The following is a 21,041-nucleotide window of genomic DNA, read 5'->3' on the forward strand; positions in this document are numbered from 1 at the left end:
TATGCATGTGCATGCTTTTTGAGAAGGCAGTCTGGGGAATTAGAGAGGCCAAACCACCTGAACCAGTTCAAGCTTACCTAGGGTCTGGTCTTGGTCAAGAATCCAGGCCTACTGATTTGCATAATTTGCATACGTTAAAGAGGGAAAGTAGGGGAAGTAAAAGAATATAGTTTAATCCTAAACTAAGACAAGGAAAAGCTAATTAACTTCACTTTTGCTTCTGTATCCTTATTATCCTATTTATATAAACTGTATAACCTAGGAAAACTATGTAAAAAACAAAGACTAAACCAACCATAAGTCTAGCAGGAGTGGAGGGAATGGTTACCCCTGCTCCTGCAGCTGTATCAGTGTGAGTGTTCCCATGAGCACTGTACACGCTCTCTCTGGAGAAGCATAATAAAATGCCTTCCTCTGACCACTCTGGTCTTGAGTTCTTTGGGTGGGAATGGGAAAATCACATGTATTTTCCTAAGGTCAAGTGAAGGGAAACAATAGGCAGTGGAAGCTTGCTGGCCTTACTCCTGGATCTTGTCTTGGGGTGTCCTGTGATTCCCCACTACGGTGTTAAGAGGGCTACCACTCCAGATTCCCTTGGGGAACCCTATGGTCTGCACAGCCTTCTTAAGGGGACATCATTTGGGACTTCTGGCCCTGTCTTGGGAGCCTTGTGATCTTACTGCTGCCCTAAGGGGCCATCAGTGGGGTCTTCCTTAGGTTCTGACCCCTAGGAGGCCCTGTGATCCCCACAGATTAAGGGGTGGCTACCACTTGGTCTTCCTCTGGGAGTCCTGTGATCTGTACAGCCTTCCCTAGGGATTATCATAGGGTTCTTCCTCAGGACTTTGGCCCTGCCTAGGAAGTCCAATGATCCCCAAAGCCGCGTGTTCTCACAATTTGAGGAAGTCCAGTGATCCCCAAAACCACGTTTCTCACAATTCCATCTGTAAGAAAAGATGCAATGATAGCAAATCAAGAAATAATGACAGGATAAATGTTCACTGTTAGCTTGTATTAATGAGTTTACTCACTTGCAATACTTCTTGTGAAAATGAGAAGCTGATGGAAATATTTGAACGGACTTCAAGGCTTATTGAATAGGGCATCCTGTGCTTGGAGATTTGATGGCCTTGGTTTGTATGACTGCTGTGCAACAAAAATGATTGTCTGGAGGACAGAAAAAGGGATTAGCTCAGATTGGAATACTCAATAAATTGATTGATTGGTCTTTTTTTTTAATCTGGGACAAAAAAGTATTGTGCTTGTGTTGTGATTGTCACCATTTTGGGCAATTACCAAATTGTTGATGTCTTCTCAAGCCCCCTGTACTTTTGTTTCATCAACCTCAACTCTAACAACCCCACTAAAGTAATCCATTTGGATAGTCTTGCTTTAAATCTCATCATCACTCATAATTGCCCTTTCTCCATGATCAGGAACTCTGAATCTCCCCACCTCTGATTATGATCTCTTGTTCCATCTGTACATCTGTTTCACTCCTCTTAAATCTGTCTTTGCCTTTCTCTTTGTTCTCCCACTCCTTCACCTAGCTATATTGGCCTCATTTTCCTCCCTCCAGTTTTGACCCATAGTTAATCAATTCAATTATATGTGGTCCTCCACCTTGCTCCTTGCTGTTCTGTTATTCATATCCCGTATCATACCCACTATCCATCTTCTTCACTTATACCTCTAGGATGCTGTTGGAGGAAGTCGTACAACCACTCTGATTGGGTCTACTACAAATGAGTTCAGTTCTCAATATTCAAAAAACTTCAGTGACTTCCCATTGACAGTGGAATAAACTACAAATTCCTTATCTTACCATGTAATGACCTCCACAATCATCTTCTTATCTTTCTTTCTGTTATTTTATTTGCTTAATATGGCAGAGGAGAAAATGTGCCAGACATAATGAAGAGGTTTAATCAAAATGAATATGGTAGGGAACCATAGGTTTCTAGGGGCGCTCATGACCCCAAAATACCGACACACCTGGGTCCTGCCGAAAGAATTCGACTCAAGCCTTCTTAGCCAAGGGGAAAGACAAAGTTTATTAAGGGTTTGCCGTAATGGGTTGTCTTAAGAAATCCCACCCTTTGTGATGCCTATTTCCACAAGCGGGCCAGATTCAATCTACTGAGCTAGATTGAATCTGAGCACCTTCATGGAGGGAAGATGATTATATACACAAAGACTGTGGGAGGGATTGAGGGGTGGTTTGGGGTGACTAGAGGAGGGGTTTAGGGAGGGACTTGAGGAGGAGTCTAAGGAGGAGCTTGATGGGACTGAGATGAGGTCAGACTCCACAGTGGGAAATAGCTGAAGGCTACATGGAGACATACTGACATTAGAGGGCTGGGGTAACAGAGCTAGGGTATAGATATTTTGATCAGGATTAAGTGATCAGGAAACAGCTGAACAATAGAGGGCTAGGCCAGGCCAGAGACTTGGGCCCAATGATAATGCAAGGGCCATGTCCTTAGGGGAAGGGCAGATCTAGTTGGAAGACTCAAGGAGAGTTCAAGGGTGCTCCCAGAGACTGTGCCCTCATCAATGAGGTAAAGAAGACCTACCTGGCTTCAAATCCAGCCTTTGACTATAACTGTCAAAGAGACTGTGCTTCAGTTTTCACATTTGTAAATTGGGAATAATAACAACTTTAGGGCCTACTCACCAAATTTGTTGTGAGACTCAAATAATATTATACCTGCATATGCTACTTCCCAAACTTTAAGTCATTATACAAATGTTCTTCTCCTTTTTTTCTTCTTCCTCATCATTATTGCTTCTCTTTCTGCTCTTTGTTCTTCTACTTTTCTAAATATTTTAAAGAGCTAATTCCCTTTCTCTTGCATTACCTCACCCAGGGTATAGTTCTAGTAAAAGGTTATGAACAATTTTTAAACTCATATCATATCATAGTGCTTTCCCAAAATATTACACCAACTCACAGTTCTATCAGCAGAATAATAGCATGCCTACTGCCCCATAGCCCTACCACCAATTAATTTTTATCCTTTTCGACTCTCTTTGTAAATGTAATGGGTAAGAGGTGGTATCTTAGAGTTACTTCAAGTTGTATTTTTTTCAATTTATTGAAAATTTTACCAATTTTTGAGACGGTTATAGAAATTTTTGTTCCTTCTTTGAACAAATGCCAGTCCTATCTTTTGATCACTGGGGATCTGATCTCATGCTTTAAAAATGTGCTACTAATTTTGGATATCAATTTTATCAGGAATATTTGTGATTTCATCTCTACTAAATGGCTTTTATTTTTATCCTGGAAATAATCCTTTTTATTATGCAAAACTGTTGTAACACTTATAGAATATGGGAGTCCTTAACCCAATTTCCACTTAAATTGGCAAGTTGGATCTCCCGAATGTGACTGTATCTATTTCATCCTGGTGGTTTCTGGGGTATCCCTAAGAGGCAGTGAGGTTCTTTTAGTACCATTATTTCAAGTTTCCATTCTTGTGTTCCTCCCAATATCAATTGCTAGTGATTACTGCCCCCGTATCACTTGCCAATGCCAGCTCATCAATATCATCAGTGCCCGTGATTAGCAGTCTACTAACAATTTAACCAGTTGGTTTCTTTTAAATATTTGTTAATCAAATAATATCAGTTAGCTTTTACATTTGCCAAAATGTCTCTTTGTAAAGAGGAAGTACAAAAAATATCTCACTGAACTGGGAGACACCTTGGTCTCCTTTCTCTGCCTCAGTTCCTTGGGAAACTGGTATCAAACTGCAGGGCCATAGGTCTGCAGGTATCCACATGGATTAGCATCAAGTAATGCAGATTATAATTCCTTAAAGGACTAGGCCTCTTTTGGTCTGCCCTTCATTACACTATTTTTGTAAAATAAACTCCAATTATACTTTTTGATACTTTCTTTTTATTTGTTGAATAAACATTTTTTCTTTTGTGCAATTGAGATAGATATACATTTTCTGCTCTATTTTCATCCAATTTTTTGGACAGTTTTTGTTGGATACTGTGGAAAATATTATACTATTTTATATCATTTTTAATTTCAACTACACCCAGAGCCTGAATTAATGAGTAACTGGAAGAAGATCCAGGACCTGGGCTTCTTTGTTCTCTCTAAAAGTTTGCTCAGGAAATACCCTTACCTCTGTCAACAAGGCCAGATTAGACTGACCTAAGGGCATTACCCTAACCCCAAGAGAGATTACCTTGCTTAATATTCTACAGGTATATACTATGTTATGGAATGTAACGAGACACAGAGACGCTGGGCTGTAGTTTCAACTGACTTTTGTCAACATCCTTTACAACTCTATTCAATTAAGGAAAATCCTCTTCTTGTATAATGGTTAAACATACATGGGGGTCATAAAAAATGAGGTAATACAGGCTTGCTAGGTCTGCTAAAATAACATATATAAGTTTTCTCATTGCTTTGTTCGGGCAGCCAGAGCCTATGCTCTGACTCCTTGTACGTACAAGTAAGCTAGCCTAGCTATGCTTTAAGGGAAAATAATAAACAACATGGATTTTTCTATCACCTAGCTCTGTTGTTTCCTTCAACCAAATTTTCAGGTTTAACAATACCTACACAAAAGTGTTTAGTGCTGGTTCCTGTAAGAATTAACTCACTGCTAACATGGGAACCATTTCTAAATCAGTATTGAAAAACACCAATGTGTTAGAGAAAAGATAGAAATTAGTACAAAGCTAGGAGAAATAAGAATATTAGGGGAAAGATAGTGGTGTGCTATTAAAATAAATTCTTCCTGACCTATTTTAAGGAGTTTCCTATGATGAAAAAGGGAATATAGATAGAAGAAAGGATTTAGATAGCACTGGAATGATTTTTTATAAAAATTTTCACAGGGATAAATCAATTCCATAAAAACCTAGGAAGGTGGAAGGGAAAGCAACAAGCATTTGTTAGCACCTGCTATGTTCCAGGCACTGTATTGATCCCTTCACAAGTAATCTCTCATTTGATCTTCTCAATAACCCTGGGAGGTTGGTGCTGCCCAGGTATTCCTAGTTCCAGACTTAGTGTTCTATCTCCTAAACCACTTAGCTTCCTGGTCAATAAAAACTTGTTTCATTTAGTGAATGGAAAGATATAGCAGCTGCAGACTATGATGATTTCAAAAAGAAACTCTTTTTTTTAATATCTAAAGGGCAAAGATAATGGAAGATTATGTAAAATACCTTCTCAAAAAATATAAAGCAGTGATAGTAAATGCAGTTTACAAGTAGCTTGATGAGAGACCAAACTAAGCAAAGTCGTCTCAGGGTCTTTTTAGGGTAAACGTGAGTAGACAAAATCAAACAGAATAAAAATGGAAAAGATCTATGCAATTTTTAAAAATTGCATAATTGTAATGACAGGGGCAGAGCCAAGATGGTGCAATAGTATGAAGCAATACAATGAGCTCCCCCTCCGAGTTCCCCCAAACCTTCTCCAAACAGATTTAGATCCTGATGGAAAATCCAAAAAGTTGCAGGAAATCATTTGTCCAAATTGGCATAGAGAGTCAGATGAGAAGGTCTGGGGACCCTGTTTATGGAGTCCCAATAGGAGCACATTGTACACAGAGCATTCCACGGCTAGAGAATGTCTCAAACCCATATCTCAGATCCCTATCTCAAGTGTGGGATCCAGGACAGAGTTAGAAGGAGAAGATGAGCTTAAAGATTGAAAGCAGAGAGATCTTGGGTAGAGTATCAGGAAAAGAGAAAGTTCAGAAACAAGCAACTGCTTAGTGGCTGAAATCCCAGGAATCTGGCTGGGTCTCAGGTTTTAGCACCAGGGTCCAAATCCCAGATAAAAGAGAAGGCTACAATTCTATCACTCTGAACTAGCAGAACTTTCTACTTGACCGAAAGAGGCTAAGTCCAGCAACATTCTACTGTTGTTCAGACCCAAACCCAGGTCAGAACTTGCTGACTTAGCCTAAGGGAGAAGCAATCAGATTTTGCCCATGGATCAGACCACTTTGGGAGCACTGAAACATGTAAGTATCCAGCTTTTTCCTGTCCCTAACTTGGCCCTGAGATTTTGGAATAATATAACACTCAATATCCTCCCCTTCCCCTACCAAGCAGAAATAGAACCAGTCCAGATCTTCCCTCCAGAAGTGTGCAGAGCCCAGTCTTAGAACTGGATCTGAAAGAATGTGAGCAAACAAAAAAGAATACCATCATAAAAAGTTAATATGTTGAAAGGGATGTCCAAGACACAAAGAGAACAACTCTAAAACATCTGCAAGAAAAGCTTCAGAGAATCATGATGAGAAAAGAATAGGATTGGTCAGAGTGGGATAAAAAACCATTTATGTGAGAGGGATTGAGTGCCAAAAGCAGGGAAGACAAAGAAAACTGGAGATCCTGAGCTTGTCAGATAGAAAGTGGGAGAAACAAGGGGGGACAGAAGAGAAGGGGTGAGTTATCACCACTCGTGGAATAGGAATATTACCTAAGGAGCAATAGAGGTCCTATATGAACCCGAAAGGTAGGCTGAATTGTAATGATTCTAATGTGGCTTATATTTAGAATTACTGAGAGCATTATGGTTCCCCATGTGGCTTGCAATAGTGACAGATTGAAGAATTGTCTAGATCAAGGCAGAGTTTTAAAGAACAAATTTACCAGCAAGTGAGTTTCCCCTTTTCCCTACTGGGGGGGATGAGATATTCCAATTTATAATGGTTCCCCGGGCAGAGAAGTAAGCTTCTTGCCCCAAGATCACCTCTTATAACTTATCTTCCAGACATCACCATATCTATAACTCAAGGAGAAATCTAGTCCTGTTCAAAATGATATCACTTTTATTATTTATAGGTTCAGCATATCCACGTACAGTCTGAAACAAGACAATCTGCCTTAGCTGTGATGGTACACAGTTATATCTTGGTCTCAGGAATCAGGGTATCTGATCACATCTGGATGCTTGAACCAGGGGCTATCCTCTCCCTTGGACCTTAGATTCTGACTGTAGGGAATGATCTCTCCTCTGCTGAGTTACGCCAAAGGATAACCAGCAAGGTAACAACAATGGTTGTTCTGGGCTTTTGCCATAAGGATGTAGCTTCAGTCACCCCATTCCTTACCCCACCTGAAAGGAAACAGAATTAAATTAGTTATTAGGAGTGGTCTAGCTCAGGAGCTGTGAAGATGGGGGATTAAGCATTATGATTTACTAACTTTGGTCCAGGGAATGTGACAGTGAGCCCAAACCAAAGCTTAGGATTTGGGGAAATAAAGAACAAGAGCTCTGAAAATGCTAAAATGTTGAGTCATGTAGTGTTGGTAAGGTAGATAGAAATTGGCTCCATGTCTGTCTAAACCTCTTACCTGAAGAGAAACACAAAGCTCTCTTTTAGGATGCCAGAAATTTGGAAGAGTCATCTATGTCAAGTTTATGTCTAGTTCCCCCCAAATGGAATAGGGTGGATTGAAAATTAAGTGAGGTCATCAATTCCCATACTCCTCCTAGCATATTTACGTAGTACACACAAACCCTTCTAAGTAGAGTAGAAGAGCCTCTCTTTCCTCCACCATCTCTCTATAAGATGTTTCCCACTACATAAAGGTGCCATTCTTTTGACTCAAACAACATATATACTTACTTCACCTTTACTTCACTTTTACTTTACCTCCATACCTGTTTTTAATGATCTAGTACTTCTGTCCATCTGGATTTTCTCCTTCACATCCATAGCCCATGACCAGAACAGTATGGTCCAAAAGCTAGCTGCTGCAGTTTGGTTCATAATAAATTCCTGAAAAAATGCAAGGTGGTGATAAAATAAGAGAAGAAACAGCCTGACACCCCAGGGCAGAATTCAGAGCAGATCTGCTCTATATACCTGATTGATAGAAGTGGAAGGATGGGCTCCTGGCATCAATTGCCGCAGATACTGGCCCTGCAGCTGCTACAGCCTGGATGAGAGCCTGTTCATCTTCAGTAGGGATATCCACAAATCCACTAAGTGTAGCAGCTGTACACTTGGGTCTGGGTTCTTCCTAAAGCAGAAAGAATTTTTTTTGGTGGGGGGATTTTGGGGAAGGATGGGGGGTGGAGCTTCAGCTGATCTTCACATAAAGACATCAGTAGCATGATGAAACCCACTGGGGGCCTGGATATCATTCACTGGGTATGGAAAATGTCTATTGGAAGTCTGATCCGGGCTTTACAGAACCAATATCTATTAAGTAAAATAGCAGTGTAGGATAGAACCACCTCTTTATAAATGGTCTTCTGAGAAATATTGGTCACTTCAGTGGATTCAGCCAATGGACATCTGATGATTTTTTAAAAACTGGCTTAACCAAGGTTTCTTCCTTTTTTGGTGTGATGTAAGCACTATCCTAATTTTTCTCCCATTGACATTTTACTTCGAATAGGTAGAACCAGGTACAATTCAATTGGGGTTGTGTGTTGAAAACCCTCCTTCCATGATTCTCTCTTTAGAGAGGGTAATCAAGTGATCTCAGCCTTCTGTGAGTTTCTTCATTATTTTTCTTATCCCTTTCACCCACAGAGTCTGATCTTCAGAACAGAGACCTGGGTTTATGGAAACTTTTTGCCAATTTTTGTACCACCGGCCAGCACAGTGTCAAGTATGGCCATGTAGAGTTTAATATCATTTACGTGAGGGTAAGCATTCCTCAGAGTCAACGCCCCCATTTTTCCTGATGTATTTGAAAGCAAAATCCATCAATCCACCATCACAGCCAGAATTGTCTTGCTTTTGGGAACAGTTTACTAGGTTCTGTTCACTTAGGGCCACAAGCTTGCCTGTTTTCCGGAACTGTTGGCCTTCCAGAGATCCAGTGGTGCAATGCCCAGCAAGAGCCACAGTTACCCTGAAAGATATGGTAACGTTTAATTTATCTTTGTTTTCCCCTCAGTGTCTAGTGCAAGGCCCTAAACATAACAGGACAGATCGATAATTCTTGTTTCATGAAGAGATGACCTCATGGGAAAAAGGAGAATTCTAGAAAGATCTGAGAGAAGGGACTCTGGCATATTGGCCCCTGGAATCTTTCAGTTCCATGACTGGTCATTCATTGCGCAGATGGCCTGGTGCAGTGGTCATACTGCACTCCATGGCCAGTCAATTTCAGATGAGCTCATGAAGGAGACACCCATTTCCTTGCCCAGCTTCCTTTACCAAGGAATAGATTAAATCTGTACACCTGTGGTGACAGCTGGAAGAAAGAAATGTCCTCAGTTCAAGACTGTATAGAGATAGGGTTAATACCTGGGGCTAATAGAGGGGTTACATGACCGTGCTTCCTCTAAAAACTTTTGTTTCAACAAGGTAGAGCCTGTGGCATTCTTCTTCAGGATGTAGTTACTCAATATTTGCTGGTATTCTTGATCAGTCTGAAAGAATGGCAAAACATCCTTTGTTGAGAATAGAACAAACCAATGTTCTTTGTACAGTTAGTCTTGTTTATTACACGCTCACTATGTCCTCAAAGTGGTTCATCCCCAGTTGGTAGCTGTGCTTGCCCAAATTGTACATGGGATTGTGAAGTTCAATGATTTTTAGGTTCTTCTTCCATACCAGCCTTCTCCCAAGTTCTTCCACCCGAGTAAATTCAGAGTTACAAAAAAGATGACAGATGACCGACCATGGCCTCTTTCCCTTAAATTTCTGAGTATCTAAGGACATTTTCTAAACTCTTCCTGCATGTTCATTACCTAGTGGGGTATAAACTGCCTCTTAAATGAAAAGGCCCAGCTGAACTACCCCCATCTGATTCTAGGGAATTCAGTTGGAAGCATCATCCCAGGAAGGATGTGAGGGGTCATCTAGTCCAACCTATATTTAAGCAGTAATCTCCTCTAAAATATTCTTTTTTAAAAATTTATTTTTTATTTCAGTTTACAACACTCAGTTCCACAAGGTTTGAGTTCTGAATTTTCTCTCCCTTCCTCTCTTTCCCCCTCCCCCCCAAGATGTCATGTAATCCTATATAGGTTCTTCACATTAAACCTATTTACAAAATAGTCAAGTTGTAAAGAAGAACTATAACCAATGAAATGAATCATGAGAAAGAAGAAACAAAACCAAAAAAGAAGGGAAAAAAAGAGAGCAAATAGTTTGCCTCAATCTGCATTCAGACTCCATAATTCTTTCTTTGGATATGGATAGCTTTTTCCATCATGAGTCTTTTGGAGCTGTCTTTGATCCTTGTATTGCTGAGAAGAGCCAAGTCCATCAAAGTTAGTCATCATAGAAACCGTGTGTCTGTAATTATGTATGATGTTCTCCTGGTTCTGCTCCCCTCACTCAGCATCAGATCATGTCAGTCTTTCCAGGTTCTTATGAAGTCCATCTGCTCCTCATTTCTTATAGCACAACAGTATTTCATTACATTCATATACTGCAACTTGTTTAGCCATTCCCCAACTGATGGGCTTCCCCTTGATTTACAATTCTTTGCCACCACGAAAAGAGCTGCTATAAATAGTTTTGTACACACAGGTCCCTTTCCCACTTGTGTGATCTCTTTGGGATACAACCTTAGAAGTAGTATTTTTGGGTCAAAGGGTACGTACTTTTTACTAGCCCTTTGAGCATAGTTCCAAATTTCTCTCCAGAATGGTTGGATCAATTCAGAACTACACCAACAATGTAACAGTGTTTCAATTTTCCCACATCCTCTCTAGCATTTATCATTTTCCTGTTTTGTCATGTTAGCCAATATGACAGGAGACATGTAGCACCTAAGAGTTGTTTTGATTTGCATTTCTCTAATCAATAGTGATTTAGAGCATTTTTTTATATGACTATACATATCTTTAATTTCTTCCTCTGAAAACTGCCTGATCATATCCTTTAACCATTTATCAGTTGGGCTAAAATATTCTTAAGGGGTTGTCTTTCCCTTTGAGAACCTTGGTCAACTTGGTACATGCCATGGCAGCCTAATCCACTTGGAGAACCAAGATATGCAACTTCCCTCCATGGTTCTGAGCTCTTCCCCCTGGAGGAATGTAAGCTGAGTTTGCTTTCTAACATGAATGTGTACTGGAAGACATCCATGAAGACCCGTTCCCCTTCGTTCTTATTTTCATCTTTCCAAGTCTCCTCAACCAAGCATGATATGTTAGAGTTGAAAGTGCCTTCCTTTCATCTGCACCTTGGTGGCAGCTATTCCCTATTAAAAAATGCATTTTGTCAGTAGATGTCCTTTGTATTAAGTAGCACCAAAAATCAAACTCCTTACTATAGAGAGGATCTCACTAGGGCAGACTTCAGACCTTCTCTCAGTCCTATTCTTATGGAGATCCCCTTCCCTCAACAACTCGTGCCATATGTGTACATCCAGTGGATTTCTCAGGGGAGCCGCATATGTGAGTCCCCAGAAAAGGGAGATCAGACAAAGAAAGATTTTCATGGTAGATGGCTTTCAGTGCTAGCCAGAGAGCTATCAAAGTCCCTCCTCACAGATGATCAAAGTCATTCACAAGCATTTTATACAGATGAGTTGAAATTCAACCCCCAAAACCTGTACTTCTGCTACCCTCAAGATTCCACATGCCTCTGAAACTGAATTGTCTACACTGTAATATGTACCTATAGCCCTCTATTCCTTTCTCCCACTCCTGTTTGGTACTCTGCGTACATTGTGTCCATTCTAGGTTTTTACTCACTTGCAAATCATAGTAACAGGGAGAGTGGAGCTAGAGGAATGTGGGAAGAAGCTGAAGCCTGTCAGAAAGAGAGGTCAGTGATCCCTAAGAGTTCCAACACCCTTCCTGAGTCTTTATTCTTCTTCTTTTTTTTTTTAAATCTTCCTGCTCAAGTCTTCTCTGACTTTCTCTTATTTCAGAATCCAAATTTTTACATTACCCCCTTTAAAAAAATTTCCTAACTTCTTAAATTCACAGCAAGTTCCAGAAATAAAATTTAATTTCCCTTATATCTCAAGGAACTTAGAATTGAATGAGAGATACAACATGCAAACAGATACATACAAATAAAATATATACACATGTATTGTTGTATATCAATAAATAAACATTTATTAAGTACTTACAATGTGCCAGGCAAAGTAAATTGGGGGTAATCTCAGAAGAAAATGTTTCAACAATCTGACTAGCAGCTGTTGTGGGGGGTGAAAGACCAACACAAGCCCAACAATGAGAATGCTACCAGCACGCTGCAAAAGCATAGGTTCTTTTGATCTGCTTTAGTAAGGAAAGCAATGTTAAGGGGTTGACAAGTTTACTTTAATCCAGCATACACGCAGCATTCACTTGGTTCAGGAGAAAAAGCCAGCCCCCTGAACTTCAGAGCAAAATACAAACAAAGTACAAACATCAACAGGCAGACCTTGTCTGATTCAAATCCCAATACATAGTTACCAGAGTTTAACAAAGTCCCAGCATCCCGGTTACAAGCTGGAGGGCTCTTAGCTACAGCTGCCGGGAGTCCCCACATCAGCACCACCGTGAGTGAGAGCCCTGCGCAAATGGCACTGTCTTGTCTTCTTAAAGCATTTCAGACGTCATCAAACGGCATTTGAATGACCAGAACTTAGGCTCCTATGATTGGCTCTGGAGTTAGCACCTCCCCTCAGTTAGCCCCACCTTGGGCCCCACCCCAGTTACCAATCCACACCCACATAGGTTTTACACCCAATAGGGGTTTGGGCCTGGGGCTTAGCACCTAGTAAGACTCAATGAAATACACAGAATTATTCAAATGAAACAAAAGCCAAACTCTTCAAGGGCACTTGGTTGAACTAAGTGCTAAGAGCCCATTTTGCTTACCAACACAGAAAGGCACTAAGATTAAGGACTGGGAAAAGCTTCTGAAATATGATTGAGCTCAGGGAAGCTAGGAGGCAAGAGTTGAGGAGGGAGGGTATTATAGGCATTGGGAACAGCCAATGGGAAAGTCTGAAGTCTGGAGGTGGAGGAAAAGGAACAGTAAGGAAGTCAATGTCATTTCATCATACTATATAGATGGGCAGGAAAAGTTATAAGGAGACTCAAACATAGCTTGTCTCCATCTTCTTCTATCCACTTTGCCAGCTTACTGAGCATGAGGTGAAACCTTAAAGTTGTTTTAAATTGCTTTTCTCCTATTAGTGATTTGCAGAAATCTTACATGTGGTAGTTAATTCTTCTCTCATAATTCTTCTTTTAAGAACTCTGCTCATATCCTACCACTATAGTGGAATAAACTCTTTTTTGAGATGTTTGTGTTAATTAATAACATATATTTTTGTTGTTGTTGTTCAGTCTTTTCATTCATGTCTGACTCTGTGACCCCATTTGGGATTTTCTTGACAAAAATAGTGGAGTAGTTTGCCATTTCCTTCTCCAGCTCATTTTACAGATGAGGAAACTGAGACAAACAAGGTTAAGTGACTTGCCCAGGATCATATCCCTGGTAAGCCTCTGAGGCCAGATTTGAACTCAGGAAGATGAGTCTTCCTGACCTCCAGGCCTAGCACTCTCTCTACCTTGCCACCTAGTTGCCTGCAATACATATTAGATATCAGCAGTGATATTTGATGCAAATATTTCTTAAATATAATTTAATTTTTTTCAGTAAACCAGACTCATTTTCTTTTTCTTGCATTTCCTCACCCAATTGAGGGGGGGGAAGCAAAACTTTACAATTTTAATATTTTATTTTTTTAAATACATGTAAAAACAATTTATAAGCTTCATTTTTTCCCCCACAATTTTGAATTCCAAATTTTTTCCTACCTTCCTTCCCTTTCGCTCTCGTGGAGAGTCAGAAAGGACTGAACAATTAAAAAAAAGCACCAAGAACAAAAATTACCAAGATCTGGTCTTTCCCTTTAGTTGATTTCCTCAGACCACCTTGGTAGGGCAGGACTTGACTACATCACAATTTGTAGGTGGGACTGGGTGGAGGCCTTCTTTTTGAAATACATTCAGCACAACCCTACAGGCTCTGTTTCTTTGACTTCTAAACTTGTTATTTCTGAGGAGATATTGGCAAGGAAAGAGAAGATGGTTCTCCTAAACTTACAACTCACAGGTTTTATCTATTTCCTCTACACACGCATCATTTTCAGTCCTCTAGAACCATGACTGATTCATATTTTTCTTTCTTTCTCAACTGCTGACCTCATGCTAGGGAACTTAACATGCATACTAATTCTTCCTCAAATACCCTAACCACCCAGTTCCTTAACCTACTCATGTCCCATGACCTACTCTTCTACTCCACCTTAGCCACACACAAAGATGGTCATAGCTTTGATCTTACCTTCACCCACAAATAACCCCCCCTTCATGTTCTTGAATTCAGAAACCCCTTTATCTGACCATGATCCATTGGCTTTCATCTCTCTTGCCTTTCCTTACAAAACCTTACTCCCTGCTTGCACCTCATGTCTCCTCAATTTTCTCCTAGGCCAGTTCCCTTTCACTAACCACTGTCTCCTTTTCTCTCCATCTTAACTCCTTGGTGAATCAATTCAACTCCATACTTCCTCCTCTCTTGAATCCCTAGCCCCCTTATACTATTGTAGACTATGCCCAGCTAAGCCTCAGCCTTGGATCATTCCCACTATTCATTGCCTTTCCTCCTTCATACATAGTGCTGAATGAAGGTAGAGAAAAATCACACAACTATCCTGAGTCCACTAGAAATTGTGTTACATGACCTCAGCTGGTCCCTCACTGCTGTCAGACAAATGTACTATACCTCCCTTATCAACTCACTATCCACTTCTCTACAGCAATTCTTCCCCATTTTTTTATCCCTCCTCAAAGCTCCCATGGCTCCATTTCCTCCAACTCTTAATTGAGAATCTTGCCTCATATTTTACTGAAAAAATTGAGGTTATTCACAATGAACACCCTCTTCTCCCCTCTTCCTCATCTTCTATCACTTAGATGATTTCTGTCACTTCTTCCTCCTTTGTGTTCGATGGAGCAGCCTTACTCTTTACCAAGGCTAATTCCTCTTGTTCAGGCAATCCTTTTCAATCCTATATCATCCAACAGATTGCCCATTCCTGTTACCCTCCTGCTTTCATTTAATTAATTCATTCATTAATATTTTTTAGTTTTTGACATTGATTTTCACAAGATTTTTGAGTTACAAATTTTCTCCCCATTTCTACCCTCCCCCCACCCTAAGATGGCATAAATTCTGATTGCCCCTTTCCCTAGTCTGCCTTCCCTCCTATCACCCCACCCCCCTTATCTCCTTTCCCCTTACTTTCTTGTAGGACAAGATAGATTTCTATACCCCATTGCCTGTATATCTTATTTCCCAGCTGCACGTAAAAACAACTTTTTTTTTAAACATTTGTTTTTTAGAACTTTGTGTTCCAAATTTTCTCCCTTCCTCCCTCCCCACCCACCCTCTTTGAGAACGCAAGCAATTCAACATAGGTCACACGTGTATCATTATGCAAAACACTTCCGTAATAGTCATGTTGTGAGAGACTAACTATATTTCCCTCCATCCTATTCTGTCCCCCTTCATTGACTTTTCTCCTTTGACCCTGTCCCTTTTCAAATGTTTGCTTTTGATTACCTTCTCCTCCAATCTGCCCTCCCTTCTATCATTCCCCCCCACCTTTTATCCTCTTCGCCCCTATTTTCCTGTAGGGTAAGATACCCCATTGAGTGTGTGTGTTATTCCCTTCTTAAGTCAAATCTCATGAGAGCAAGATTCACTCATTCCCTTTCACCTACCCCCTCTTCCCTTCCATTACAACAGCTTTTTCTTGCCACTTTTATGTGAGATAATTTACCCCATTCTATCTCTCCCTTTCTCCTTCTCCCAATATATTCCTCTCTCACCCCTTAATTTTATTTTTTAGATATCATCCTTTCATATTCAACTCACCCTGTGCTCTCTGTCTATATATATGTATATTCCCTTCAACTGCCCTAATACTGAGAAAGGTCTCATGAGTTACAAATATCATCTTTCCATGTAGGAATGTAAACAAAACAGTTCAACTTCAGTCTGAACTTTAGTTTAGTAAGTCTCTTATGATTTCTCTTTCCTGTTTACCTTTTCATGCTTCTCTTAATTCTTGTATTTGAAAGTCAAATTTTCTATTCAGCTCTGGTCTTTTCACCGAGAATATCTGAAAGTCCTCTATTTTATTGAGAATCCATATTTTGTCCTGGAGTATTATACTCAGTTTTGCTGGGTAGGTGATTCTTGGTTTTAATCCTAGCTCCTTTGACCTCTGGAACGCCATATTCCAAGCCCTTTGATCCCTTAATGTAGAAGCTGCTAGATCTTGTATCATCCTGATTGTGTTTCCACAATACTTGAATTGTTTATTTCTGGCTGCTTGCAGTATTTTCTCCTTGACCTGGGAGCTCTGGAATTTGGCAACAATATTGCTAGGAGTTTTCTTTTTGGGATCTTTTTCAGGAGGCAATTGGTGGATTCTTTCAATTTCTATTTTATCCTCTGGTTCTAGAATATCAGGGAAGTTTTCCTTCATAGTTTCTTGAAAAATGATGTCTAGGCTCTTTTTTTGATCATGGCTCTTAGGTAGTCCAATAATTTTTAAATTATCTATCCTGGATCTGTTCTCCAGGTCAGTGGTTTTTCTAATGAGATATTTCACATCGTCTTCCATTTTTTTCATTCTTTTGGTTGTGTTTTATAATTTCTTGTTTTTTCATAAAGTCACTAGCTTCCACTTGCTCTATTCTAATTCTTAAGGTGGTATTTTCTTCAGTGGTCTTTTGTACCTCCTTTTCCATTTGGTTAATTCTGCCTTTTAAAGCATTCTTCTCCTCCTTGGCTTTTTGGAGCTCTTTTGCCATTTGAGTTAGTCTATTTTTTAAGGTGTTATTTTCTTCAGTATTTTTTTGGGTCTTCTTTAGCAAGTCATTGACTTGTTTTTCATGATTTTCTTGCATTACTCTCATTTCTTTTCTTAATTTTTCCTCTACTTCTCTTACTTGCTTTTCCAAATCCTTTTTGAGCTCTTCCATGGCCTGAGACCAATTCATATTTTTCTTGGAGGCTTTTGATGTAGGATCTTTGACTTTGTTGACCTCTTCTAGCTGTATGTTTTGATCTTCTTTGTCACCAAGAAAAGATTCTATAGTCTGAGTCTGAGTCCTTTTAAGCTGCTTGCTCATTTTCCCAGGCAATTACTTGACTTTTGAGCTTTTGGTCAGGGTATGACTGCTTTCAGAGTGCAGAGTGCTTTGTCCTAAGCTTCAGGGGCTTTTGTGCTACTGTTTTCACAGCTACTTCTTTTCTGAGGTGGTGTGATGCTCCTCTCCTGGCCTGTGCTCTGGTCTGTGAGTACAAGTACTCCTTTCGGCTATGTAGCTACCAGGAGGACTTCCTCTCCACAGCCATCACAAGCTCTGCCATACCAGCACTCCTCCTCACCCAAGAACTGCCAACCAGGACCAAGCAAGAGAACGCTGCCTCTGCACCAGCAAAGCACTCCCTGCACTCCTGCTCTGATCTGCTGCTTGATTCCTCCCCTTTCATTCATTTTCAATCTTTCACTGTCTGCTGGTTCATTTTCTACTACCTACAAATATGCTTATGTCTCCTCTGCACTGAAAAAAAAAACCCCACTCATTTGATCCTTCCATCTCCACTATTATCCTCTATTTCTTCTGCCCTTTGTAGTTAAATTCCTTTTTCTCTCCTCTGACATGTTTCCACTCTAGTGCAGACCCTCATCACCTCATACCTGGATTACTGCAATAGCCTGTGCTTGCCTCAAGTCTCTCCCTACTCCAGTCCAACTTCCATTCAGTAACTCACATGATTTTCATAAAGCACCGGTCTTATCATGTCATCTCCAAACTCAATAAACTCCAGTGGCTTGCTACTGCTTTAAGGATCAAATGCAATATGCCCTGTTTGGTATTCAAAGCCCTTCATAACTTAGACCCTTCCTACATTTCCATTCTTCTTGCCCCTTACTATTTGACATTAAGATTCAGTGACATAGGCCTCCTGGCTGTTCCATGAACAAGACATTCCATGTCTCAGCTCAGGGCATTTTCTCTAACTCTCCCCTATGCCTCTAATTCTCCCCTCCTCTGCTCTGGCTACTGACTTCTCTGCATTCCTTTAAATTCCAACTAAAATGCCATCTTCTACAGAAAGATTTCTCCTACTGCTCTTGAATCCAATGTCTTCCTTCTCTTAATTATTTCCTATTTATCCTGCACATAGCTTCATATATATTGGTTTGTATTTTGTCTCCCTCATTAGATTGTAAAGCTCCTTGAGGGCAGGGGGCTGTCTTTTGCCTCTTTTTGTCTCCTCAGCACTTAGCACAGTACTTGGCACCTGGTAGATGCTTATTAAATGTTCATCAATTTATTTTGTTACTCAGAGTTTATAAGCCAAATGATAATTGTCAAGTTGTTTTGTGCCCACTTCTGTAGCATTTCATATAGCCAATTCTTTCTTCTTGTCCCCACAATAACCACTCTTGGTTTCCAGGGGTGGGAAACCTGCTGCCTAGAGGCCATATACGGCCTTCTAGGTCCCTGTGTGCGGCCTTTTGACTGAGTCCAAGTTTTACAGAACAAATCCTTTTCCTAAGGTAATTTGTTCTAGGACCTTAGTTTTCGGTCAAAAGGCCTCACTTGAGGACATAAAGGGCCACATTTGGACTTGGAAGCTGCAGGTTCCCCACCCCTAGTTTAGCCCTTCAACTTTTATTTCCTAGACTACGTCAGCACTGAGTCGCTGCTTCTCTGGGAGGCTCCTTCCGGAATGCTACTTCCGGGACTTGAAATGCTTTCCCACTGGAACAATAGCTGAGAACGCTTCTCAGAAAGAGCAGTGGGCGGTTCCCGTAGAAAAGGGGAGGCGGGATTGGGCGTTGCCGCTGTCGGCGCTTTAGGAGTCCGGATGGCGATGATGGCGGCAAGGCTGGAGCCGGGCCCCGACGGGCTCAGTGCGAGCTCTCCGCCGCCGGAGACCGCGTCTGAGTTGGGGTCGTCGGAGTCGTTGCCGCCGTCAGGGGAACCCGGGACGAGCGGAAAGCGGGTGGTGCCCGGCGTCATATACCTGGGGCATATCCCTCCCTGCTTCCGGCCCCTGCATGTGCGGAACCTGCTCAGCGTCCACGGCGAGATCGGCCGGGTCTACTTCCAGCCGGAGGATCGATTGGGCCGACGGAAGAAGATGAAGACCGGGTCGGGGGGCCGCCACCGCCCGGGGCAGGGCTACACCGAGGGCTGGGTAGAGTTCCGGGACAAGCGGGTGGCCAAGCTGGTGGTGGCCAGCCTGCACAACACCCCCATGGGCGCCCAGCGCCGAAGCCCCTTCCGCTATGACCTCTGGAACCTGAAGGTGAGGACGGGCAGATGGCGGGCAGGACAGAGGGGGCCGGGCGGGGCAGCGTCGCTGACCTTTTGGTGCCTTTCCTTCCCAGTACCTGCACCGATTCAAGTGGAGCCATCTGAGCGAGCGCCTGGCCTATGAGCGGCAGGTCCGGCAGCAGCGGGTTCGGGCAGAGATCTCTCAGGCCAAGCGGGAAACAGACTTTTATCTGCAGAGCGTGGAGAAGAGCAAACATTTCCTGAAGAAGGCAGAAGCTGCGTTGGCTGCTTGTGGGGAGGGATCCGTAGACCAAGAGAAGAGCTGGGGCTTCTTCCAGCGCCCCACAGAGCTGGAGATCAGAAAGCACAAAGAGATTCAGGCTAGCCAGGGCAAGGAACTACAAGCCCAGATACACGAGTTTGCCAAGAAGGCCCAGCCAAATGAGCCACTGCTCACCAAAATTTTCCATCCTCGGGCCTAAGTTTCTGTGAAACTGACTTTAATGACCTCAGCTTGGCCAGCATAGGGCAAAGGGGCCTGAGAGGGATGTGGAAATCTAGTTCAGTTCTAGATTCGTTCTCTGCCCAATCAAAGCTTCCCAGCAACTGGTTTGTCTAGATAACTTAAGGATGTGGCCTTAACTTTCAAGCAACAAAGTGTTATAGTAGGAAAAAAAAAAAAGAGGCAGGTGGAGAATAATACTAACGGATCTTTGATGTAGATTAGCCAAGAAGACTAGTTGATGTCATCACATTGTAGATCTAAATTAATTTAGATGTTATAAAATTGTCATTCTTTTGGGTCAGTCATGAGCAATGAATATTTCTCGCATTGTACTTGTGTTATCTAAGCATTGAATGAGTACTGGTAGCTTAACTCTTTGATAATTTATGCTCTTTTTGAACATATCAAATGGAAATTCTCTAATTCTTCTTGCTAGATATAGCTGTTTGCAAAAGTTAGAGAAATAATTTTGTTCTGATACAGAAAGATTAATGTTTCTTGTGAGTTTATTTTGTTGACTGCTAATTAGCTGAAGCTCAGAGGGTTTTACCACTACATGAAAGTAGTTGACAGGCTATTGGACTCAATTGGACTAAATCTCATAAAAGGAAATTAATGATTATCAGTAGAAAGGCTTGCATACGCCTCAAATGATGGTGAGGTTTGTAAAATATATGTATATATATATATATATATGTGTATATATGTATATATATTTAACCCTAGAACAGGAGTTTTAAATCTCAGGTACTGTGATTTAAAAAAAAAAATTTGGCAACTCAATAGAAATGATTTACCTTGTAATCATTTGTGTTTTATTTTGTACATTTGAAAGTATAATTTTTGAGAAGGGGTTTATAGTTTTCATCAGCCTGCAGAATATGTTTACTACACAAACAAAGGCTAAGAAACTTTTCCCTAATAGAAATAGGGAATTCTCTCAACCTCTTGGGTGAGGCATATCAGTCAGGGAGTCTGCTGACCATTGGTCAAAGACTGGAGACCAGAGTTATGTTAAAGTAAAACAATGTCAAATGAATGTTAAAAGAATCTGCTCTTACTCATAGCTAAGTATCAGATCCTGGGTACAGATTTGGATTGGATAGCTTTCCATAGCAGTTTTGGGTATACAGCCAATCAGGGGAATATTTGAAATGCAAATGATAACATCTGATATCAAAATAAATCATTCCCTATTAAGAGACTAGAAGAGATTAGACTTTGCATATTTACCAAAGCATTTCCTTT

The 21,041-nt window shown here is 41.0% G+C and overlaps 1 protein-coding gene and 1 pseudogene across 1 annotated transcript; one reads left to right on the top strand and one right to left on the bottom strand.

The window, feature by feature from the left end:
• Positions 1-7,014: 7,014 nt before the first annotated feature.
• LOC118842225 lies at positions 7,015-9,677 on the bottom strand (annotated as a pseudogene).
• A 1,298-nt stretch (positions 9,678-10,975) lies between these two features.
• Positions 10,976-20,285, top strand: LOC118842227 (activator of basal transcription 1-like). Its single transcript, XM_036749823.1, has 4 exons — positions 10,976-11,005; positions 11,654-11,738; positions 18,787-19,319; positions 19,402-20,285. The coding sequence occupies exons 1-4, from the start codon at positions 10,976-10,978 to the stop codon at positions 19,768-19,770; spliced, it is 1,017 nt and encodes a 338-aa protein (XP_036605718.1). The 3' UTR covers positions 19,771-20,285.
• The last annotated feature ends 756 nt before the right edge of the window (positions 20,286-21,041 follow it).

Source organism: Trichosurus vulpecula, chromosome 3 (genome assembly GCF_011100635.1).
Source record: "Trichosurus vulpecula isolate mTriVul1 chromosome 3, mTriVul1.pri, whole genome shotgun sequence".
Lineage (NCBI taxonomy): Eukaryota > Metazoa > Chordata > Mammalia > Diprotodontia > Phalangeridae > Trichosurus > Trichosurus vulpecula.